The sequence below is a fragment of the Spodoptera frugiperda genome, chromosome 7, assembly GCF_023101765.2.
Source record: "Spodoptera frugiperda isolate SF20-4 chromosome 7, AGI-APGP_CSIRO_Sfru_2.0, whole genome shotgun sequence".
In the NCBI taxonomy this organism is placed as follows: Eukaryota; Metazoa; Arthropoda; class Insecta; order Lepidoptera; family Noctuidae; genus Spodoptera; species Spodoptera frugiperda.
Genome location: NC_064218.1, coordinates 2,469,066 through 2,494,870, shown reverse-complemented (window position 1 = coordinate 2,494,870; position 25,805 = coordinate 2,469,066). Strand labels below are relative to the sequence as shown.

The 25,805-nt window shown below is 35.4% G+C and overlaps 3 protein-coding genes and 1 long non-coding RNA gene across 7 annotated transcripts in view; 1 reads left to right on the top strand and 3 right to left on the bottom strand.

The window, feature by feature from the left end:
* Positions 1-116, bottom strand: part of LOC118266017 (NADH dehydrogenase [ubiquinone] iron-sulfur protein 5) — a 124,920-nt gene extending 124,804 nt beyond the window's left edge. The window contains exon 1 of the mRNA XM_050695076.1: positions 112-116. The gene's annotated coding sequence lies outside the window, so the exon portion shown is untranslated. The remainder of the gene's footprint in view (positions 1-111) is intronic.
* The window catches only part of LOC118266426 (hillarin), a 62,966-nt gene extending 58,473 nt beyond the window's left edge, over positions 1-4,493 (bottom strand). Inside the window, exon 1 of one of the 4 annotated variants that reach the window (XM_050695072.1) lies at positions 4,400-4,493. The gene's annotated coding sequence lies outside the window, so the exon portion shown is untranslated. Of the gene's footprint in view, positions 1-4,142; positions 4,279-4,348 lie in introns of those variants that run through there. The other 3 variants (XM_035579881.2, XM_035579879.2, XM_035579880.2) reach the window with 3 other exon arrangements.
* Positions 4,494-10,419: 5,926 nt separating this feature from the next.
* LOC118266466 (putative phosphatidate phosphatase) lies at positions 10,420-24,548 on the bottom strand. Its single transcript, XM_035579938.2, has 6 exons — positions 23,862-24,548; positions 20,871-21,022; positions 16,163-16,354; positions 14,621-14,788; positions 14,099-14,275; positions 10,420-11,318 (listed from the first exon to the last, which is right to left on the bottom strand). Exons 1-6 carry the CDS (start codon positions 23,929-23,931, stop codon positions 11,217-11,219), a joined length of 861 nt encoding a protein of 286 aa, XP_035435831.1. The 5' UTR covers positions 23,932-24,548; the 3' UTR covers positions 10,420-11,216.
* Positions 11,326-12,808, top strand: LOC126910844 (uncharacterized). Its single transcript, XR_007705411.1, has 2 exons — positions 11,326-12,187; positions 12,358-12,808. It is a non-coding gene; the product is annotated as an uncharacterized LOC126910844 (long non-coding RNA).
* Positions 24,549-25,805: the final 1,257 nt, after the last annotated feature.

Genomic DNA, 25,805 nt, shown 5'->3' with positions numbered 1-25,805 from the left:
AGCGGGAGAAGGCAGTGATGATTTTCCCCCCTCAAAAAATCTCTTTCTGCCTCCCTCTCTCTCTCTCTCTTTATTTCTAATAGTCCCTTACGGCAAAATCAAGTTTAATCATTAAATTCTTTAACATTTTTGTTTGCGAAACATCACAATTATGTTTGAAGAGAGAGCAATTTATATCCTTCATAATATTATTTATTATTATCTTAATATTTTATAAATAAATCGTTGTGCAAGATTTGGTCAATATCCGGCATTATATTGAATGTAGAATAATTTATTACCAGCCAAAGACCCTGACATTTTTTAAAATATCTTTTTATCGTGTCTGTGATTTTCATTCAACAACTCGTGACGTGAAGGGCAAGCGTTTGCTTTACTAAACTGAACGGTATTTGTCATCAATAAGACTATTAAAGAGAGCAAATAATACGTATATTAGAGTATTGTTCACTATTTACGCTGTTACTCAGGATTGACATAGCAGGAAGACAATAGTAGTGTTTGTATTTAAATAGACGACTTAGAGAAGAGATCTATAGTTGAAAATGTTAATGATATAAAAGAGAAAAACTAAACCTACGTTAAATAGTTTAACCAAAAAACCAGGAAAACCCAACAAATTATGATAGAAACCAATTTAGATATCTACAGACAAATAATCATAGAGAAAATTTTAAGAAGAAAATATTAACTGGGGATTAGTACTAAAAAAATGACTTTACTTTTTTTACTTTTTTTCGATGAATTAAAACAATAACATGACGAAATGAAAATCATCCAACGTCTTCTCCCGCTTTGCGTTGAGGCGAGAGTGAGTGTCAGACTCTTACTGACTAAAAAACCTCCCCATGCCTACTCCTGCTCTTCGCGCACAGCCGGAGCCTCGGTAAACTTGCTAGCTTGTCCGCAGGCTCCAGAATACAAGTCACTTGGATTAAGGGCAGGAAAATTATGGCAGAACGATCGACGGAATAACTGAATAACGCTAATCTTAATCCAAAATGTCCGGGTTGATATTTTGGACAGAAATTGAATACAACTAATCTTAATAATCGAACAGCAGCTATATTTAGGATTGGTTTGAATTAATTTCGGTCGTTAGACATTTTTATTACTATTGTTTACTATTATTCTATCTAAATGTCTACAAACCAGTTTTGATGTGGTTTACTGGTTTCGATAAGTTATATAATCGACGAGTTCTCACTCATTTATATATGTATCGTGAAGATAACGTATTTACTAGTTTTTGAGTTCTGATCAGCAGTTGAAGTTAATTAGGCTTCTCAGTCCTCATCTGCTCAGTGTTGCATTCCGATAAATAAAAAATACAGGATTTTATTCTCATATTTTTTTATATTTTATTTATTTTTAGCCGTGGTCGTCCCTCAGTAGGGCAGAGGCCTGCTTACCCTCCTTCCACTCCTCTCTATGCAGAGCTTTCTGAACTTTCTTTCCTTTTTTTCTTTATTTTTTTATATATATGATTTTAAAATATACAATTTAAAACGATAATTCGTTTTCTATTGGCAGTCAAAGACTTTGGTTTGGTTTAAGAAGTAGGTATAATTTTCATGTTCGTTCATCAAATTGTTTAAGAATTGTTAGTTATTAATGACTTTTTAACTTATTTAGTAACAATCCGACCGCACACCACAATAGCTTACAAAAACCAAAAATTATGCAAACATTTTGAAAAATTACGTAACAAATATTTTAAATAACTCATTTACATGAGAATTTTAAATATAATATAATGCATGTGTAATTTATAAAATATTTTCCGCATTGATTATGTATCGGCTGTCTAGATAGACTATTTTAAATCTAGACTCGCGCTTACGTCATACATTCACTCTCACTTTGATATACTCTCTTTACAAGCACCTTTTTTATTTTGACAGGCTATTGAATAACTATTTTAACTAAACCTCTTAGCCGGTTGATGATTGAGAAGTTCCGGTAAGCCTTATTCGGTGATCCGGAGCTGCGGACTACCTAGCGGGTTTACTGGGGCTCCGGCTCGAAAAGCAGGAGAAGGAACGGGGTGGTTTTTAGTTGGTAAGAGTCTGACACTCGCTCTCGCCTAAGGCGGGAGAAGTCATTGGATGATTTTCCCCCTCAAAAAAAGCCTTATTTGATAAATGATATTGGACCTCTGGTGTTGGACACTCGCAACACCAGAGGAGCGACAGGCGCGTTGCCGACCTTTTATAAAGGAACTCTTTTCGTATGTATGAAAGTCGAAAGGAGAGGATATCTAGTGACGTTATTATCTGAAATGCATTAATTATACTATATTATGCTTTTTAGTATTTAAGCTTATAAATAATACTATACTTAAGCTTGTAATATAACCATAATTACTGTATTATGTACCTGATCTACAATGAATAAATGAATACGAATATGAGTATTAGAGGATAAGGCCATTTCTTAACATTGACCATAATTCTAGACTCCATGATAATAGAATTTCGAAATCGTTTAAAATCGTATTCAGTCACTAGTCAGTAGTAACATTGCACCCAAGCAACCGAGGGATATAATCAAATGTGTGAATTAACACAACGTATCCACAAGCAGTGGGTGTGCGTTTCAATGAGCATCCACAATTTGCCACATTGCCATTACTTGCAAAACCAATTCTATACGTTTAACGTCTTCGCGATAAGTGTTTGTGACATACATACATACATACTTATGTATCACATGCACATCATACATCAACAGTATGTGACCGTAATCCACATCTGGACCGTAGGCCTCCTCTACATATCCGGAGCTACGGACAACGTAAAAGGTTACGTTAGGTAAGCGGGAGAAGGAACGGGGTGGTTTTTAGTCAGTAGAGGAGAAGTCAATGAATGATATTCCCTACTCAAAAAGAGGCCTCCTCTACATAAGTTGGGTTTGCCATGATCTCCTCGCTCGACAGGCGGGTTGGAGATCGTAGTTTAACCGTCGTACTCAAAGTCTTAACCCAGTCCTTAGCAATTGTTTTCGGAACAAAATCGTTACTAAGGAATAGTTTAAGCAATCATTAAATGTCTCTGAGTGCGGCAGTAAGAGGTTCAAGTTAATTAGAGGACGCTGCTGCCCAGCCTCTGTTAAATATGCAGTTCCTTACGACCGAAATAAATAACCTATCTCAATTCAAAATCTGTGGACAAGAACTTTTGACATAAGTTGTTTTTTGGCTGCCTCGCTAGCCTAATGGTCACAAGTGCTTGTCGCAAGGGGTCTCGGGTTTGATTCCCGCCTTAGACAAATCATTTGTCTAATCCACAAGGTTTGGATTGAGATAAGTTAATAATTTAGGCCGTTAATCGACTCTTACGACAACCCACAGTAAGAGAAAGGTTTTTTTAAGGGAGGAAAATCATCCAATTACTTTTCCCGCCTCGGGCGAGGGGAGAGAGTCAGACTCTTACTGACTAAAAACCACCCCGTTCCTACTTCTGCTTTTCGAGCCGAACCCGGTAACCCGCTAGGTAGTCCGCAGCTCGAGGGCGAAGAGAAAGGGTAGTAGTGTTAAATGTATTATACTCTGCCGATTTAAGTATAAATTCTTGTATATGTATATATACCACACGGTATATGTCTAGGTTAATATAAATTCTTATGTATATGCGGGTGATAAGGAATTTTATTGGCTTATACTGTTTCTTGTATATATGTTTCTATGGCGTCCACCTCAAGGCCGGTTGTTGCTCCTAAGGCAACCTGATAAAAGTCAAGTATTCGGCGTTTCTCGTGAGAATTACTTGCATACGATTGAAACTGACTCAATCATTACGACTTTCAATTTTGTATTTAGGTCAGAACGTAATTTTGGAGCGAATTTGTTACTCAAAATTAATTTTATAATGTTCTCATTTTTTTCTGCTGATGTTACGAAATCTCTACGTACGTAATGGATAACAACTGTTGCAAGAATGTGAGCTGAGAACACTGAGATACAACAGACACTAACCTAACTTAACCTTAAAGACGTCTAACTCAACAATTCTAACATAACTGTAAAACCTTGAACAACAAGAATAATCTCCTAAAAACAGCAACAAAACTCCTATTCACAAAAAAGAAAAAAAGTAAAAAAAAAAATACTCGGCACAGGTCAAAAGTTTACACATCCAAACCTATTCCATACAGCCAGAAACGTCATGTAAACGTCAAAAACAGTATTATACACGCGAGATAGAAGCAACTAAAACCATTTTCCACGAGAACAGTCCATTGGGTCTCACAGCACAATACACACGGTTAACGGAAACATCACAGCGCAACGGTACATTAATAAAAAAAAAAGTTTGTGAGAAAAAAATAATAAAAAAAGTAAACGAACGAATCTTGTTTCTTTTTTTTCTCATTCGATATTTGAATTAGATTCACAGACACCTGTCGGGTAGGTCATTTACAGTGTCGTTGCGGGCGCGCGGCTCACGCGAGGCACGGGCGAGAACTGTCCGCAATTGTTTACTGTAGGTTCGCCGTCGACTCTACTAAGAGCCTTTCTGTTTAAGCGTTTCGTTTGTGCATAATTCGCCAGTGCTTCTCTGAGGACAGAATTGAGTTTTGATTCAGGGTTGTTACATTTTAATATGCCATTGTTAGCGATGTGAGGGTAATTACTGCTTTTTCTTTTGTTTTCGTTTCAAAACACTTAGGTTCTTCATTTAAATTTCCATTAAAGTATTAAACAAAAAAATTAAAGTTATTTTTAACTTTTTTAGTGAAGTCGGTTTATTTTTTTGTAAAAAGTATTTTATTTCACAAAAATAAATAAGTTAAAAATAATAAATAAGTTAAAATTCTCTATCTCAATAACTACTTTATTTATTTGTATTGTCACAGTCACTTAATTAATTTTATTGTGATTTCTAAGTGAGTATGAAGTTCCATTGGCCATTTCTGGTCAGTTCATCAGTTCCACCTCTTCAAAGGTTACTTTTTGACTGTAAATGGTTCAATTCTAGATGAATATACCAAAATCACTATATAGTTCCCTATAATATTTGAGGAGTTCCCTCGATTTCTCTAAGATTCCATCATCAGATCCTAATTTGGTGACAATGGGACCACCTCAGAACTATCTACTTTCGAACAAAAAAAGAATTTTGAAAATCCGTCGACAATTGACGGAGTATTCGATGAACAAACATACAAAAAAAAAAAAAAAAAAAACATACAAACAGCCGAACATAGTACCTCCTCCTTTTTGTGAAGTCGGTAAATAAGAATCGTCATTGTATAATTATATTGTGAAGCATCTGTGGTTGTAAAGATAAAAGCGGCGGTATTTAAATCAATTCATATAAACAATCCAAAGTTAAAATATGACTCACTAACAATCGTTCCTGCGGGACTTTACCGCCGGTACATATCCATAATATTAAATGCTATTGTTTATATGATAAAAATATTTTTAGATTATTCAATATATGTATATGAGAACGATGATTGTTTATGACTCAATCATTATTAAATAATAACGAGAGCGATTCCGAAGCATTAAAAAAGTAAGGCAGGGCCAAGAGTACTCCCTTGTGGAATTCCTAAAGTCAAACATTAGTGATTTAAGGTTTTTTTAAGCGTACAGTTAATATCTTCAACAATAATTATTTATTATAAAGATGTTGATTAAGTTACTTCGTCAATTGTTGATAAATAAGAGAAACATGACCAAAGGAAATCAAGGACCTTATTTTAGTAAAAATACATAGTTTAACAGATAAAACGCTTTTGTTAAAACGGAAATACATTAAAGATTGTTTAATTGATATCGTGCCAACGGCATATTTTCCAATGGCTAATAATCAAATTATATTGAACCGTTTTCTTAAGATAACCTAACGAAAACTGTGAATGGTCTTTAGTTTATTCATTTGGGGAAAATAATTGAATGTGATTTATGTGTTTGGTTTGGTAAATGTACTACAGCACAAGTGAAAATTCTAGTCTGAAGTAAGAAAAAAAGCATCACAATGATTTTGTTAAGATAACACAATACAACCTACTTGGCCATCTGTAACATAACACACTCTATGGCCAAGTGGTAGACACGGCAGTGTGGCTAGTCGGCACATCGGGCATTCCGACCGACATCGCCCGCCGGCGAAAGTAAACTTTACCAATCTTACGCGAGCCTCTTCACACAACACCAACAACGCATTCTACACTTTCCTCCCTACTAAATAAAGAACAATTTCCTATATCAATTGATTAAATTCTCCATCAACACGTGTTAAGGCGATATGAATTTTATTTTTGTGAAGTTATGGTTGGTTTTTGTGTATTTTCTGAAGCAGGCATTGTAAAATGATGGTCAAAGTATGGTGGACGGTGAAATAATGCCCCGTAAGGCCTAGGGATTCGTTTCTTATTGTGTTTAATTGTATGTTAATAGTGCGGTGCGATGCCCTTACAGTAAAACTTTCTGATTAAGAAATTTGTTACAGGTTATAAAGCTTGTCTTATTTTTTCTAGTAGAGTAATCTCTACTGTAGACGTAGAGAAGAGTAGAGTAATCTATAACTGGTGGTATATTGGTTTTTCTGTTTAAATATGTACTTATAATAAATAGGATTTCTCCTAAAGAGATAGGTAGGATAGATACTTATATACAATAATAGATAAATAGTAATTAATATAATACATATTGTTAAACAGTTCCTGAAAAACCCGTTCACAAGTTTCCCTATAGAAAAGACATCAACGAGTGGTGAAAATACTTTTCTGTTAATATGTTTCAAATAGAATTTTGTAAGTAGCAAAAGAGTGATTTGATGATAAAAAGACTTGGTTTTATTAACATTAGACTGCACGGTTGGCGCGGTGGCTGGACGCCTGTTGTGCAACGTGTAGCGGGTTCGATTCCCGCACGAAGCATCTGTTTCTGCGATCCACAAATTGTTATTTCAGATTTAGGTGTGATGTGTATGTACGCATCCACGACACAGAAGAAAATCCCAGTGTGGGGCAACGCTTTTTTTAGGCCTTTCATAAAATATTTTTCTTGAATCGAAATTAAATCTCAAATGGTCACTTCTTTATTCTTACGGTCAAATATTTTTTCTTGTATTTTCTCATAGTTAATTATCGATTTATTTATATTTTTTTTATTTCCCGAGAATAAAGTCGGACCTCTTACTGAAATAACGAGAGATGAATAATCAACGTGTCAGTATTTGAGGACAATACTGCCGTACTCAGAGACATTTAATGATTACTTAAACTATTCCTTAGTAACGATTTAGTTCTGAAAACAATTGCTAAGGACTAGGTTAAGTAACAGTTATATGACTCTGAGTACGACGGTTAATCATATTATATTTTAATTAAACTTTACTCAAGTAAGATTCATTTAAATAAATGTCTACGCTGTATCAGTGTCTATCATAAAATTAAATGGTCATATTTCTTGAACAGTCTTACATCCAAGAACATACAAGAACCAGTATCTCTGCTCACATTCCTGTCTGGAAAATTGCAACAAACATTCTAACCGCATTTCCTCACCACGTCGCGATCATCTGCGATTGCAGTTCAATTACCTCTTAATTAAATTAACACGATCCAATTAGCGCAGGATTCTATAGATTATCTTTCTTGGTGTTTTCTTGCTGTAGTCTTTATCTTTATTGATTGATTGATAAATCTGTTTTTTTATTGAAATGATATTTTTATTTGGTATACTAGTGACTCGCCCCAGCTTTGCCCATGCAAAGCTGCATGCATAATATATCACCATATGTATGATACACCTTTCTTTTAAATCACTCTATCTATTAAAAATACTGTTGCGTAGTTTTGAAGATTTAAGCATATAAAAGGACATAGGGACGCAAAATGCGACTTTGTTTTATACTATGTAGTGAAGCCGGTAAATGAGCAGACGGATCACCTGATGGTAAGCTATCTCCGCCATCCATGGAGACCCGAAACACCACAGGCGTTATAAGTGCGTTGCTGGCCTTTGGGGTACCTATAGGAATTAAAGGGTTATTGGGAAATCGGGGATTTGAAAGATTGGTGGAGGGGGTAATTGGGCGTCCGGTAACCTCACTCATACGACGTAACATAAAGCAACCGTTGTTTCACGTCGGTTTCCTGTGAGGCCGTGGTATCAGTCCGGTTGAGCCGGCCCATTCGTGCCGAAGCATGGCTCTCTCACATTTAAAATGATATAAAAGATGTATCCAAGTTGACTCTATGTCCTTTTTCTTCTAATGTCTATTTTGAAAATGGTTAATGAATCTCGCAAATCACCTCGTAGGTTTCACTTAAAAAACCCATTCAAAATATCAAAATACCAAAACCAAAGAAATTATCTAGTGACATAAGCTTATTTATTGTTTATATGTTTATCCTATTGTGGTATAAAAATAAATATAAATAAACGCAAAATATTTAAATGCTCACGTAGCGTAATTCTTCTTACTTTCGTCATCATCTAGTGGCGCTATTGTCGATCTTACTCATTTCCATTTTCAGAACACAAAACTTTAATCTCATCGTAGGTTTAGAAGTTTTACAGTAATACTTTTTAAAATTAACTTTTTAGAACGATAAAGGGTAATTGGGCCCAAATCCCGATTCAACAACCCTTAAATTCCTAATTTTCGAAAAGGCCGTCAACGCACTTGTGACGCCTGTGGTGTTTCGGGTGTCCATAGGTAGCGGCGATTGCTTACAGGTGATCCGTCTGTTCGTTTATCGGATTATACAAAAAAAAAAACGAGATTGCAGTTGAGATCCCATGTAAAAAAAAACCGGCCAAGTGCGAGTCGGACTCGCCCATGAAGGGTTCCGTAGCAGCAAGTAGATGACATAATATAGACGTTACAAAATAACTTGGTTTTACATAGTGTTTGTATGAACGACAAACTTATATTTGCGGTTTTTGAAAATGTTTTATTTTTTAAAAACTAATTATGATATCTCGTTCAAACCAATTTTCGTTGGTATTTTCCATTGAAATCTACAGCATATATTTTTTTTAGTTTTCTCACTCTATTATTTTAAAAGTTGGAGGGGGGGACACTCATTTTTCCACTTTGGAAGCGTCTAACTTTCAAACGGTTGATTTTCACGAAAAATGATTTTAGGAACCTTAATGTCATTTTTAAAGACCTATCCATAGACACCCATTACGGATATGTTAGCTGAAAAAATTTTTTTTTAATCAGTTCCATGTATGGAGTGCCCCCCTTTAATTTTTAAATTTATTAATTTTTATTCAAAATTCGAATAGCGGTTACCGAAATACACCATCCTACAAAGTTTCAACTATGTAGGCCCAACAGTTTGGGAAATAAATGGCTGTGACATACGGACGGACGGACGGACGGACAGACAGACATGACGAATCTATAAGGGTTCCGTTTTTTGCCATTTGGCTACGGAACCCTAAAAACGATTGGAGTCTGTTGCCGTATACTGCGAAAATTTTCAAAAGTTTTTCTATTTATATATGTGTAGATGAGTCTTACATTTTAAAATTAGCGATTAGAATAAAATATCCAGGCGTCATATTTAAAAAATACAGCAACGAGTTTGATATTGTAGTATTGCTATAAAATTTTTGTTAGGAGACAAAATGCAAGAGTGTCTGCATTTAAAATGTGGTTAGATAGATGGCGCCACGAATGTAATTAAAAACTTGAAAGGCTAATATGTTTTATCTACTCTTGAATTAGAATTACAGACAAAATGAAGTACCTAATCTAGTATTTTTATCTTGTAGTTAATTGTTATTCATTTTATCAGGACATTGTTCTAGTAACTACTTTTTTAGTTAGAGCCAATAAAATTCAAATGCTAACTCTTTGAATTTTATTGTGGATAAGGTATTTTAAAACTGAATAATGAGGAGTTGGTCTCTTAGTGGATTATTTATATCAATTGTGTTATGTCTCGCAGTGTCTCGGCATTGTCTTCACATAGGTATATATGTATATGTATATGTATATGTACAATCTTGGATTGTATAATGTAACCGTGAGATTGTACCTAAAATATATAATATATTTTTAAGAGTATTGTATGGAGTTTCTTGCTCTTTCTACTCTATTCGAAGCTACACTTTGGAACGAACTATATTCGCTGATGAACAGACAGACAGACTATTTGTTCGTTGAATTTTCAAAAGTACCTGTTAATGGTTTAGTTGAAGCAAATGCTCTTTGACTTTGTATTTTTGGAAACTCACTCACTCTTTATAGAGTAACGAGTTGGGATCAGTACCCTAAATACGAGTTGGGTTTACGTTGGTTGGTTCATTCCCGCCGGCCAATTAGAGTGCCAAACGCGTCGTTTCGTTTTCATTCAACGTAAAGTCTGACAGTCCCTCACTCCTCACCTAAGGCGGGATCTGTCATGGGATGATTATACACCATCAAAAAAAACACCGTAAAATTCTGTTAAATAATAATGAGAATTTATTTAAATAACATTAATAAACCTAAATTATCACATTAAATAATATTTCTTATAAATCTAGACGTTGATACAACGTATATACTGCACAGCCTATTTAATTAAATAACTAGTTGTTAACATAACTAAACAGAAGTATTCTCGATTGACTTCTTTGGTAAAGAACAGTGGAAACATATTTAGCTCAGAAATTCGAAGAAGATTCGGTGATGACAGAGGAGAATATTCTTATATATCTTTCGCATCAGCCACCAGCCCTTCTCTTCACGTGGGTGTATAAGAGCCGTTAAGTTACGGGATTACACATTTGCTAGAGGCCGAGCAGCTACAGCACAAGCTCTCTTATAAACTTAATAATCTGCAATTTTCAATCCGTCAGCCAAGCGTAGAGCTTAAGTCAGACGGTCATTCAGAAAGGGCCCACAGTCTGCTAGGGTTATTTTTTTAAATTCAAAGGAGGTCCATAGTCCAATAGTGGACTAGGACTAGGTGGATAGATGTGACCCAGAAATGTCCACTATTTAGCATGGCAATAACGATTTTTGCCTTAGCACTTTCAAAATAGAAAAGTGCCATAAATAAGACAGAACTTTAAGTAGCATAATCTTCTGGTGGTTTAGTGATACATAGAGAAATTCAGAAGTCTAAAAACCTAATGAGAGGTTTCCATTTTGTGCTCACGACTCACGATATAGGGCTAATGAGACGTTTTACACTAATCCCAAAGAAGGCAATCGTGAATTCTTCTGGTGTGTCTAGTTAAGTAAAACTGTTATTTAACGTTGTGGCTGCATCGACTGGCTGGTGATGGCGATCTCGAACTGCGGCAACGAGTTGCAGTTCTTCTTCTTCTGAACTACATCTGTGCCCCACGCCCACTGGAAAGAAGAGAGTAATCTTGTTAGCATGTTTATAAGGCAACTCAATTACGAGTTGTTATATATAGGAAAGGGGATTGTTTGGTTTGGGTTATTATTTTTTGTATATATTTTTTATTTAAGGCTTTTTAAGTGGACAACTTTGCCGGTTACCAGGGCTTCGGCTCGTAGCAGGAGTAGGAATATGGTGGTTTTTAGTCAGTAAATCTGCACTCTTTCTCGCCTCACCTAAGGCGGGGAAGAAGTCATTGGATGATATGCCCCATTCCAAAATACGCACTAGTTTAAAAAAATATTGGTAAAACAATCTATCTACGATATTGAATGACCCTATAATATTCTTCTACAAATTCACTGAGCGTATTTCCTAAATTAAGTGTTATTGATAAGAGTTTAAGATATTACTGTAATGTTTAACCGTAACATGGAGAAATATTAAATTTGATCAATATTTATCTTATCTACAGCTATATTTGTTCTGTCATCTTCAACTTGCTTTAATTATTCATTTATTTATTAATGGGTAGCTATTTATACATTATTTACAGATTAAATCTACACTACACAGGTTCAGTGTCCCATTTCTTGTCAACAAATCCAAAATGTTAATAGGTTAAGAGAATAATATCGATAAACAACCATTAAAGTTGATTGAATCTATACTAATAAACTACAATTAACCCGGCGTCATGGGGGTTGGGTCTGTGCGACCCACCACATTTTATTTCGCTTGTAGTTCGGTTACTATGCGTGTGACGTTGCTGCTCTTCTCAATAGCTGGAGCTGTTGAGTTGTCCTACGCGTCGCAAGCTACACGTTAGTCCTGCCATGGCCGCAGTGGGAGATACAGGTGCACAAAGTTAAAAAAGGTACGTGAGACCCATCCCCGCAGTCGGTGTAACAATTTCGCGCCATTTTGTATACATATTGTTTCACTTATTATCTGTGTTTTTATCATTTTTATTTTTGATTTTTATTGTTATTTACAATTGTAACTGGTTATATATAGTTCAATGTATTTTATTTGTATTTTTTGTAGGTACTTAGTAAAAATGGACCGTGAAGAGGCTGAACGACAGCGTATTCTGGCAATTTTACAAGAGTCTGACTCTGATACTGAGTTGTCAGACCAGGATGTGTGTGACGAAGAAGATCACTTGAGGGAGCGTAGTATTTCAATTGACACAGAACAGGATATCTCAGAGTCTGATAATGATGATATTCCACTGTCTATTCGATTGCAATATATCTGCGTAGAACATATAGTACCTTTCTGTGCTGACTGTACCAAAGATAATGATTCCAAATGATTAATTGTTTATTTTTTAAATTTATTTAGTTACCTACAAAAAAGTGCCATTAAATTTTAAGACTGATTGTTAATTAATAATAATATAATTACATTTAAGTAGAAGAGAAAATTTTTGTTGATAATTTTAGTTCTTTTTTTTAAATGTTATTATATATAATTAAAACATAATATAACATAATATTTGTGTTTTATTTAATCAAAAAAATACCCAAAAATATAAACACGCATAAAAATAGTCTTTGTTATTTATAAATTTATTGAAATAATTTCGACATTATGAACGGGTCGGTGAGACCCACCCCAACGTCCGTGTAACACTTTTCCACCCCCATGACGCCGGGTTAAGATGAAAGATTTTATTATTTGTTCATTTGCATTGTACGTTCTGAAACTGCTGAACCGATTAAGTTGTTAAACACCATCTAAAAACTTACTCGTTAAGGAATAACCATGAATGTTTTATTAGCTAGTTCTTTTAGCTTAGTATAGATTTTGTTTATCGTAATATTCTCACAGAATTAGAATATACACACGAGAAATATTGTGTACTAGCTGACCCGGCAAACTTTGTACCGCCTTAAACATTATATCTCTTTCAAAACTTCCTTGAACTTCTACAAACATTCAACAAGTTTAGCCAAATCGGTCCAGCCGTTCTTGAGTTTTATCGAGATTAAAGAATTGATAGAATTGATTTGCAATTGATTTTTATATATAGAGATGCCATGCGAGTGTAACCGCAGGCGCAAAGCTAGTTTATTATCATGCGATGCAGGTGAATGATAATTAACCCATTACTGATATAAGATCATAAAAACATGTAAATATTTTGAAAATACTGCAAACAAGTCAACGACTGAACATTGATCTAGAGACGTAGTGGATACCTACATAATTAACAAGGTAGGTATGTAAACAGGTTAATTAAGAGTATAAAACGGTTGTAAAATTATATTAATGTTAATTATTTAAATTTAATCTAGACAATGGGTTCTTGGATGTACAGAATGGTTAATTGTCGTTTTTATTGGCTAAAACTGACATTGGATGTAAAATTTAATACTTAAAGTCAGCAAATGTAACATTTTAAAACTTGTGTATTGTTCTGAACATGTGTATGTCAATGTTCACATTTCATGGACTTAAATTAAATACCTATATTGAATTTAGTTAAAAATATAAATTTTGTCCTACGATAGAAGGATAAAATTATTTCTATTTTTCAAGAATCAAGAAATCTGTCTTTTTATCCAATAACTTCTCTTGCATTGGGTGAGGTGAGAGAGACTATCAGATTCTTGCTGACTAAAACCACTCCGTTCCTTACTCATGTATCCAGCCAGAGACTCGGAACCCGCTAGGTGGTCCGAGTACGACCAGCTACGAGTGGGACTAGTGCTTGATGTTTTAATTGACTATCAAAAATTTGAACTTGGTGGTCAAATTGGTACTGGTATGTAATACTAACCATGACAACAGCAAACACGACGCCCAGGGAGTACCCAGCGAGCACATCACTCCAATGGTGCTTGAAGTCAGTGACCCTCGAGAGCGCGGTGAACCAGCTCAGCATCACGACTCCAAACTGAAGGGCGTGGCGGAGTGTCCTCGTACCCTGCCAGGTCATTCGGCCTTCTAGGTACATCTGAAAGAAGAAGATGATGGATTAGGTGGAGGTACTTAGTATAAGGGAATAGAGTCTATATTGGTTCGTAGATAATCATAGAAAGAACGATTTGCAAATCTATATTTGGATACCTTTGCTTTTTATGCGACAAATGTCCAGACTCTATGAATGATAATTTCGAAATAGAAAATAGTGTAGACAAAGTAACAGTTAGAGCTAATATTAATTTTTTTCGAACCAGATATTATACTTCTTAAAATATCGCTATCATTCAAAAAAATATTCAAAGTAGAATTCCAAATCAATATAATTAAATTTCAATAATAAACTGTAAACCCAAAAACATTAAACCAAAATACTCACAGCTAAATAAACCATAGTATACGCTGCCCACGCAGAGTGTCCACTCAAGAAACTCTTGCGCATGTCCTCGTACTTGTCAGTCTGTGGTCCTGTACATGTGTAGTCTGAGGACTGGATGTACCGGTCCTGCCATTCCAAGGAGCTGCAGTTTATTGATGGTTGGCAGATCTGGAAAAAAAGAAAAGAAAATAAATAATTTTATAACACAAATGGTAAAAAGTGGGTGTACATTGTATAGCGGCATTACGTGTCGTAATGTGCACCTCTGGCTACCCCTTCGGGGATAAAAGTCGTGTCGTTGCATCTGTAAGAGAGTGAGTAAACAAAAAGGTTTTTACGTAAAGGAAAGATGGGAACCTCTTGAAATGTTGACATCATCATCATCAATTGCCATCATAATGATATAAACTAGCGTTTATAAAATCAAAAACAATTTTCTTAATTTAGGAATGTCAAAGAACTCTAACTCGATATTGAACCCACAACCTCCTGCAATCATATCTTCATTGTTAACTTCATACTTCAAAGTAATTATGTAATTACTATAAAATACGTCATGAATTAGATAAACCTCAATAATACTATTAATCAATCGTAAACATAGTAAATAATGATTTACGACAACATAAATAAGGAACTTACTACGATATATACGTCATTTTATGTCAATAGATATAATCCAGGAAATAAATCCATATTACTAAACATAACGCATTTTATATCCTTATTATTATACTGGTTTTTGTAATAAATGTAACAGTTATGTATATATTAAATAACAATTGTTAGAAAAGAGTCTATTGTGATTTCTTTTAAATTAAATATACCTAAGGTATATCACAAGGATCAGATAAAAAAAACTGGAATGGACCCAGAACTGAACCTTGAGGAACGCCTATTTTTTCTAAAATGCTTCTGCTACATAATACGTATGATTCAGGAAAATGTTGAATTGTATTGATAAATATAATATTGCTTTACTTAAACGTCACATTTATTTCTAATAAGATACTGTAAGTACTTATAATTAATCTTTCAATTGTGTTAGTAGCAAATGCTACTGTTTGTTCCATATACTAATTCTGGTACTTCAAACACTATCTTGAAAGTAAGTAGCTACTTTATATGCAATGAACACATCGAATACTTTAGAAAGACTAGACAGAACTACTTTCTGAGATAGGTACAACTAAAATAATAAAAGTTAGGAAAAACATTTTTGCCTTAATATTTTTTTTCATATTCATTGAGATAGATATGTTAATAGTTTCCAAGTGACCAAAATATTTAACTAAACATGCTGTTTTTGGATAACTACTATCGTTCAAGGAGACATCCTAATACTGTGTAAGTTTTTAAACGGTCATAGCCACTAACAATATCAAGTAGAACTTGAGACGGGATATTTACTATGTTTATTAAATTCTGATGAACTGAGTCAGGTCATCCGTGATCCGTGAACAGTGCCGAAATATCGGAAACTCATAAACGAATATCCCGTCTCAAGTTCTAATGATAACAATAATACTGAATCAAACTTACATCAAAGAAGTGAGGTCTAGGTCTTCCAATGACATTTTTGGAGATGTTGACAGCGATCTCGACGAAGCAGGTTCCGATGGCGAAGCAGACGAGGGTGCTGTAGAAACCACGCACCCAGGCAGGGATGCGCACGCCCAGACACCGCTCACTGTCGCGCACGTTGCGCAGGAGTGTCCACTCACAAATCAGGAACTGAGGACAAAATACATAGATGATTAGTATAAAGTCTAAGCAAAAGCATTGTTTTCAATAACTTAGGCACTTGAAGATAGACATTTATTATGCTTTATGATGAGAGAGACTCCTCTAAGATCTTCAATAATGAAAAAGACGGAAAAATGGAATAGTACTCCTTCCTAATCGTAGATTCGTAAAGGCTCCATTTAACAACTACTTTACTATGCCATTTTATCAACAGTGTAATGAAAATCACTGCAACCGTGTAAATTGCAATCACCCATTCAGTCATTAAAACATTTAACTTATTCTCGTAACCTAAATCAATTCTTCTAACTTCGAACCGTCACATCTTACCTTCAATAACCTTGCAATTACGGTAACCAATCAACCGAACCAATTACTGAATACACGTTAAAAATAAACGAATTTAACTTTAACCGACCCAGTACTACTATAGTACTACAGATTTCAAATGATTCCACAGTCATCGATAAAAATAATTATAAAAGACAACCATTTTTCAACTTCATTGTAATGGAAAATGTGTGGTTGGACAATGTCAGTCCTTTTAGGCTAACAATAGGTAATTATTGCTGCAGATTTGATTGCAGATTGGCTTAAGGCCGCGTTTCCATTGACGCGGAGCGGGGCGGAGAGGAGCGGAGAAGAGCGGTGAAAAGTGGTCAGTGTTTCCACTGACGCGGAGCTGGGCGGAGAGGGGCGGAGAGGAGCGGTGACGAGCGGTGAAAAATGATCAGCGGAGTGGAGTGAGGCGGAGCGGAGCATACTTTTGGAATCATATTGAGAGATTGACCATGTGTCTAAATACAATAGACCCTTTATCGATGAAATATCGCAATCGATATTTTCATTTAGAGTTTATTGTTTTTTTTATATGATATATTAAACTAAATAAGATTTACAAATATAGTTAATTTTATAAACGATATTTCGACATGAAAATAAAACTAAAAGAAAGTATTTTCTCAATTGAAAGTTATGATTTACTTGAATATCAATTATCATTAACGACTATTTGAGTAACGACTGTTTAAGAAAATTTAAAACATCAATATAACATTGAAAATAAATATATTTTTGTTTGATAAGTAATTTGTTTCGTAGTAATCGATTTTAAGAAAATCGATAAACAACACCCTCACTCACGCTACTTGGACATCCCTTTTTGGTTACTTCGTGAATCTTCGTGCTTATTCGACAATACTCGGTACTCGATTATATGTCTCTGTCACACGTTAGCATTGGCGTCGTGTTAGTGTCACTATCCTTGTCTTAAGTACAGTACAGTACCGCACCGCGCTGCTCCGCACCGCCCCGCTGTCCTCCGCATAGCACCGCCCCGCTGCCCTCCGCACCGCATCGTCTCGCTATATATTTTTATGAATATCCGCTCAGCTCTGCTCTGCCCCGCTCATGTTGATTCCATTGAAGCGGAGCGGAGATTTCGAGCATAGTGATTGGTCAATTCGTGCACCGCTAAGCTCTTCTCCGCCCCGCTCCGCTTCAATGGAAACGCGGCCTAACGCACGTGTGAAGATACGGTGCGAACGTACGACTATGTATCGTGACGTCAGCCTGTACTTGAGATTGATCAGTGATTGAAATGAGTTTGTGTGGTGATTGAAGAAAATCTCGTGTTTTCTGTAGCTGGCATATGTAATTGATGGATTAATGGGCGGGGTAGTGCGTTTTATACTTTTCAATTATCTATACAAATCTATACAAATAACGCTAATCTCCGGAACTACTGGTCCGATTTGAATAATTATTTTTATGTTGGATAGTCCATTTATCGAGGAAGGCTATAGGCTATAAAACATCACGCTATGACCAATAGGAGCCGAGCAGAGCGGGTGAAACCGCGCGGAAGTAGCTAGTTATAGATAAATGGACTTGATTCCTTTTTTAATCGGTTATTTTTCACTGATTAGATTACTTTTTTTACCATTTTAAATCTTAATGTTCTTAGAGTATCATGCTACTTTTCTGTACCCTTAGAAAGAGTTTGCTCTACGCTGAACGGAAACGAAACGAGAGCGCATTCGGTGCTTTGATTGGTTGGTTCATTCGTGCCGGCCAATCAGAGCGTCGAACGCTCGTCGTTTTGATCTCGCTAAACGTAAAACAAACTCGTACTAAGCCATCTGATATTTCTATTAGAACTTAATTAAGAGAAGCGAAATGTTAAATAAAAGGCCTAATCAAGTATAGTTAATGCACGCATTTAATTACTTACTTAAGAACAAAAGAGTGATATTAAAAATGGACTTTAGTAACAGTTTATTGTAGGTTCAAAATCCAATGATTAACCAATTGAAACATTGGTATTTTCCATCCGTTATGCCATCAATATAGTGCGTATTATCGTGCTGTATGGCCGTCAATAGGATAAGTGCATAGTTGGTCCCTGCATTCAATACCAGCGGAAGGCACGCAGACGTAGACGATGAGAGTTGAGACAATTACTGGATGTGCTACTATGATAATACGGATGTTCAGTGCGAATAGCTGACTAGTAAAAGTAGTTTTAGAAACAAAAAATACAAAAGGTCCATAAATTTTTAAGAAATGTTTTAAGTAATGATTATTTTACATGAGTATCGTACGAAAACATTTTTTTTGTCGATAATCGATAAAAGAAAGATATTGAAACTGACATCAAATTATTGTTTTGATAATATTGACTAATTCGGCACGAATGGGCCGGCTCAACCGGCCGGATACCATGGCCTCACCCCAACAACCCTTAAATTCCTAACCACCAAAAGGCCTGCAACGCATTTTTGTAACCCCTTTGGTGTTTCTGGAGTCCATGTGCGGCGTCGATTGCTTACTATCAGGTGATCCGTCTGCTCGTTTACCGGCTTATATCATAAAAAAATCTAAAATTAAATGGATTAACGTTGTAATAGGATAATTGAGTAAAATCATTACTAATAAACGCCACCGGACGTAATAATTGTCTTAGTCATATTTTTTCACAGAAATAATTTTATCACTACAATGCAAGTACAAGATAATCTCTTATCTTAAATATGTCTTTAAGTAAATCAATTGCTTCAGCAGACGTAATATCGATAGGTATGCATTTTCATGTGTCATCAGATTTTGCGGGAAAATTAAATTGAAAAAATATGGTAATACGGAAAAGTATTGTTATAATTTCACTTTTATGTCTCATTTTCTTAAATGGTAGTCATTGGAAGTCAATGGCTTTTGTATGCTCCACTATAAGATAGTCTAGGGTTCTTCAAGGAGGGAGTAAACATTTTTTCAGCGTCGGCAAGGCACATGTAATGCCCCAAGTGTTGCAATCGTTCATAGGCCACGGTAACCATCACTTACTGAGTTGTATAATGGGTCAATTAGTTAAGAATGTAATTAGAAATGATAATTAATAGCAACGTGATGTTTTATCTGTGTTGCGGTCACATGGAATGTCATTTTCCTCGTTTCGTTTTCGTTCAACGTAAATTAAACTCGTACTAAGGTTACTGATGATTTAGTTTCAGTCCATTATTATTGGCTCCCATGTAAGGAAGAACAAACTTGATCTCAATTTTTCAAATACTAGGTTTGAAATCTAGTCTGGAAAATCTAGTATTCATCACTTGTGGTATCACAACACAAGTGACTGATAAGCAAATCTATGAACAGACAAGTTATTGAGATTGATTGGTAAATAACGAGGAAAATAAAGAAAGATAATAGAAGATTAAAAAGTGTAATCTTTATTTTAATTTCATATCTAGGAAATTGACCTCATCGGATTTGTGAGGTATGGTGCTCAAAAGACAAATGTGCGTAGCAAATTTTATATCTTAGTTATGTTGTCGAGCATTAGATCAGCCTTTTTTTTTGAAAAACTAGTTATAAAATCCGCCTCGGTTCATTAAAAATTAAAATATTTTTTACAAGAATCGAAGGTTAAACACGTGTCTTGATAAATGGCAACAAATGTAGAGAATGTGCGTGTTTAAATAATTCTCAAATTTGTTTAAAAATAGCGGATCGAATGTTGTTTTAAATCGTAACATTACTGATTCGATACCATGATGTTTATACTGATATTATGAGTAAAAGTTCTGATATAATTATTGTTACTCAATCACATAATCTGCGGATCCAGATGGAAATTATTACTCAATATTGAAAATGCCCAGAACAATATATATCTCTTGCTTTTCCTCCTCTTGGATTACTATATCTATTTAAAACTTGACTTGACTACCAACTGCCGCGCAACGTTGCGGGTTCGATTCCTGCACGGAACTACTCTTTATGTGATCCATAAATTGTTGTTTCGGGTCAGGGTGTTATGTGTATGTGAACTTGTATGTTGTAAAAACACACACACACAAACGCAACGTATTTAAAAAGTACAAAAAACAGCTTCAAAATCCAATGCGTAGTTTGAAAGAGTTCTAAGCATACATACGGACTGACGGCGGAAAGCGACTTTGTTCATTTAATATATACTACGTAGTGATGATAAATAGGTACTCACCGCTGAAATAGGTAGTAGTAGTCCAACAAGCCTTAACATAAGTACTGTGACAGTGTCTCCCTTGTAGGGGTACATGAGGCTCTGGTCTCCGCAGAAGAAACCTCTTTGGAACGGCTGCCAGAGAACATTCGTTGCACATATGCATAGCCCCACTGAAACAAATGAATACCAAATACCTATTAGTCAGAAGGTCTGTAATCACCTACAAAGTATATTTAAAGATCTCAATAATTATAAATATTTAAGTATTCCTAAACTAAGACAAATAAACAATGTTTAAAATAATGTTATATTTGAAGCCCGCTTTTTTATATCCTTAAAATTGCTGTGCTCAAACAGGGTCGATAATTGTTACTTTTACCTGTAGGACTAAAATATCTACATACATACATTGTGGAAAGCAAATAAATGAATATGAATATATTTGAGGACATGAATTAAAACATAACTGTGATTGGTCGAAATGGTTTGAAGAAAGAAATGCTTACATTAAATCTAAGGGTCATTGGACACAAATAGGACACGGCACGAAAATAAGCGCGCTGTCAGCATGTGGACCGTGCTAACAGCCTTTTTGTATTGACGTTATAAAATATATCATACGACATAAGATTTACTGTTCAAATTTAAATGATAAATTAATTGCTGGGTTGGAACGGTGCCGTTAACATGTGATATGCTCTTAAAATATTTTTTTGTCAGCTATGAGTACCGTTTAATAAGCTGTGATCAATCTCCGGTCACGGTTTCAAATTGTTAGTTACTTAACTGCGATGAACCTGCCAAATGTAGTGACTATAGCAATATTTGGATAGTAAATCTTAAGATGGACCTTTTTGTTAAGCAGATGATGTACCTATTTCGGCTAATGATTAATGCTTTGCCTTCCTAGATTAGTATCCATAAATCACTTATACTGCCACACTCAAAGTCATTTAATGATTACTTAAACTATTCCTTAGCAACGATTTTGTATCGAAAACTATTGCTAAGGATTGGGTTAAGTAACCATTAAATGACTCTGAGTGCGGCAGATAGAGTTCACTTCTATTACTATACATTTTAAAGCCACTAAAACAAAGCAGCCAAAATCGTAAACCAGAAAACCATGGAGACGTAAACGAAAGAATAAAAAAACTTCGCGAATATATTATATTAATTATGTCAAATAACACAAAAAACACGATTTGCGGAATGTATGTTTAGTTTATACATATTTAAGGTCTCATACGAGTTCTATAGCAAACACAAACGAGTTTCTAAGTTTGTTGGCCAAGCCTCCGTTTTTTGTTTTAAGCACATAAGGAAAATTTTCTTAACGTTTTGTCGTTAATAAATTGCCAATTGTTATGGTTAGGTTAACGACTTTCCGGAGCTGCGGACTACCTAGCGGGTAACCGGGGCTCCGGCTCGAAGAGCAGGAGTAGGAACGGGGTGGTTTTTAGTCAGTACGAGTCTGACACTCCCTCTCGCTTCGCCCAAGGCGGGAGAAGTCGTTGGATGATTTTGCCCCCTCAAAAAAAGGTTAAGATCTTTAGTATGTGTGACACATAGTAATTCTTACCTTGATATTAAACGCACAAAGAGGAATGGAAAGGAAAATAACGACTAAAGGTTGATAGATGATGTAAAAATCATGTGTAAGAGAAACATAGAATTACATCTGATAGTGGAGAATGGAGAAAGAAGACATATTGTGCCAATATTGAGTAGTTTGGGATAAGGATAAAAAGAAGAAGAATAGACAAAATAAGAGCCTATAGCACTAAGAAAGAAAATGGCCGATGGAGTGGAGATTCCCCAACAACCCTTAAATTCCAAACCCCCAAAAGGCCGGTAACGCACTTGTAATGCCTCTGGTATTTCAGATGTCCATGGGCGGCGGCGATTGCTTACCATCAGGTGATCCGCCTGTTCGTTTACCGGCTTTACCATAAAAATACCCAATGGAGAATTTGAGAAACTTTGCCCACCTGACCACATAATTCAAAAACTATTGAAGGCAAATTTTTCGCTAACGCCAGTCATTTTTGCCCCCCATGGCGTTTAATGTGTTAACAAGGGGTCGAAAATCAAAACAGTTCTTTTAAATCCCATCCACGTTAAAATACAGCCTACACACATTCTCTAAACACTAATATAATAGCGTTGGTAACGATATTATGTTATTTATAGTCACGGTACTTGAACGAGTAAATTACTGTAATCACTACAAGTGACCAGAAACCATTAGCAGCCGTTTAAAATCGCTCGGTTGGATTTTAAACGAGTTAAAAGATGTACTATCGGAAAACGATGTGTCACTAAATAATCATCCTGTGTTAGTTCATAACCACGCCTGTTTGAAATGGGCTATGGTTACTAAGATAAGTGTGGGAGAGCCATGCTTCGGCACGAACGGGCCAGCTCGACCGGAGTGATACCACGGCCTCACAGAAAACTGACGTGAAACAACGCTTGCGTTGTTTCGTTATGTGAGTGAGGTTACCGGTGGGGCAATTACTCCTCCTTCCCAATCTTCTCAATCCCCGATTCTCCAATAACCCTTAAATTCCTAACCCCCAAAACCGGCAACGCACTTGTAACACCTCTGGTGTTCGCCGCTTGCAACAGTGCCGAATTATCGGAAACTCATAGACATTAATAAACATGGTAAATATCCTGTCTTAAGTTCTATGTAATGTTAGCATTAGTTAGAAGTTAGGCAATGATTAGAAAAATTCACACAACTAGTATTTTCTTGTTATCAGAATCTAATTCAGTCATTCAGTCGTTATGACTACTACTATCAATAGCAATGTTATAAAACTAAGTTGACTATTAATGTAACTCATATAATCACAATCGTCGTACTCAGAGTCATTTAATGGTTACTTAACCCAGTCTTTAGCAATTGCTTTAGGAAATAATCTTTACTGAGGCATAGTTTAAGTAATCGTTAAACGTGTCTCAGTGCGGCAGATAATCACTTAAAAAAAAGTTAACACTTACATCCAATTAGTAGGAAACAGTCGAGGACTAGTTTCCTGAGTATATTTATTGAAACTTCGGTCTTCGTCATGGCGTCTGCTGTTCTGGTCAACCACGTCTATAGTATTCCTCTTGATGTCTTCAAAACTGTCCAGATGTAATTTACTAGCCGGATTTAATTCGCGGATAAAAATATTTTTTCGATTTTTTTTTTTTTTTCGCGATGTTCGCAGTCGCACGCGCTCTCCCGTCCACTGACAGAGCGTCAGTACGTCTAAGCAGCGATACTACGTTCACACTGGTGTATTTGACCGCTCGATACGCCTTAAATACGACTCCATTATCAACTTCTATGCCGATAGCGTTGCGTGATAAATATAATTGTGTAAAAATAGATTTTAGGGAAGTTATTGGTTAGGGAAGGGCTTTAGGTTTAAGGGTTTGTTTGGATAAGCGTTTTTTTTTTGTGAGCCGGATGTTTTCAAGGAATTGTTTTTTTTGATATAAAATTCTTGTTATTGAATAAGAATTTGTATTCAGTATGTAGCAGTAGGTCTTGCAGGCTTATTTGATACACATTATTCAAACAATTAAATTGACAAAAGAACTATTTGAGAAATTGCAACGGGACTTTTACCATGTTTTATAAATTTATTTGACTTTCCGACATTTTGGCACTGTTGCAAGCGCCATGATCACTGATGAACTGATCTTAATTGTATTTAATAAACATGGTAAATGTTGCAAGTTCTAAAGAAATATATTTATAACCTAATATTCATGATCATCAAGTCAGACGTCCTTTGTGTTGTATGTACAGAAAATAATAAATAGATTTCCTCCAGTGACTATCTCTCGATCGTCTCTCGATGCTACTACAGTACTTGCATATAATTAATTCAATTATTCTCAGTGACATTGTTTTTCATCGAGTTTTCCTTGTAATACTTCGTCTTTGTTCTGTAGCTTCATCAAATATTCAAAATGGATTTGGCCTACAAACACCTTTGGATTAGTTTAATATAATTTAGCTGTGGGTTTAAAATACCTTACTGATCCATATAATTTTCTGCGTATGGTATTATATAGGGGCTACGAAATTTCTTCACTATTGTAATCTTCAAACACAACACTACCTTCCATTAAAACCGAGGCAGAGATTAAATCACCTTATATATTTTTTTCATAGATCGCGAATCTGAATTTATATTGTATAGTGGGTTGCTTCGGCGATAATGCGCCAGCTCGACTGAAGGGATACCATAGTACCACGCCGACTTCATCTAGATTTAAATAATTTTGACGTGTAAAAGTGCTCTTTTATAGTAGGCTACAAAAATAAATTCATTGTTTCACAGGAAACGTGCATTTGTGAGGTCACAGGAGGCTATATCCCTTCAAAAGACCAACAGCGCAGTTAGGGCGGCGCTAATTGCTTACCATCGCGTGATCCGTCGGTTCGTTTGTCGTTTGCATAAAAAGTACACTACAGAATCACCTCTACCTACCCCACGGAAATATAGCCAACCTGTTACGTGTTACATTTACTTATGTCCAAGTTTATCACAAACAAGATGCTGTGAAAACATCTGGATAAACACTGAGATAGCGCTGAACTTCCTACGTCATTTACTTAGGCACTATTTACTATATCGTGTCTGATAACAGATGTACAAAATAAAATAGCGTAATCTTAAATATTGTTTTACTTGTCCAATCGTAAATTGACTGTTATTTATTTGAGTTTACATCTTTCTGCATGTATAATAAAAATTGATCGTCATATTGTATGTACCACACAATTCGCACAAGACTCAAATGAATGCATCACATTGCCTACCCAATGAGTGTCGTAGCCCGGAGATTTAAGATGCCTGCTTCTCATGTATGAGGCTGCGGATTTGAAACTTAAATGACTTACCAACAGCAAGTACCAATGTGACTTTTTTGGAGATATATCTATGT

Coding starts and splice junctions, on each gene's coding strand:
- LOC118266466 (XM_035579938.2), bottom strand. CDS start 23,931: ATGACGAAGACCGAAGTTTCAATAAATATACTCAGGAAACTAGTCCTC. Junction 21,023..23,861: donor CTGTTTCCTACTAATTGGAT/GTAAGTGTTAAC, acceptor CATTTGTTTCAG/TGGGGCTATGCATATGTGCA. Junction 11,319..14,098: donor TCGTGTTTGCTGTTGTCATG/GTTAGTATTACA, acceptor TCTTCTTTCCAG/TGGGCGTGGGGCACAGATGT.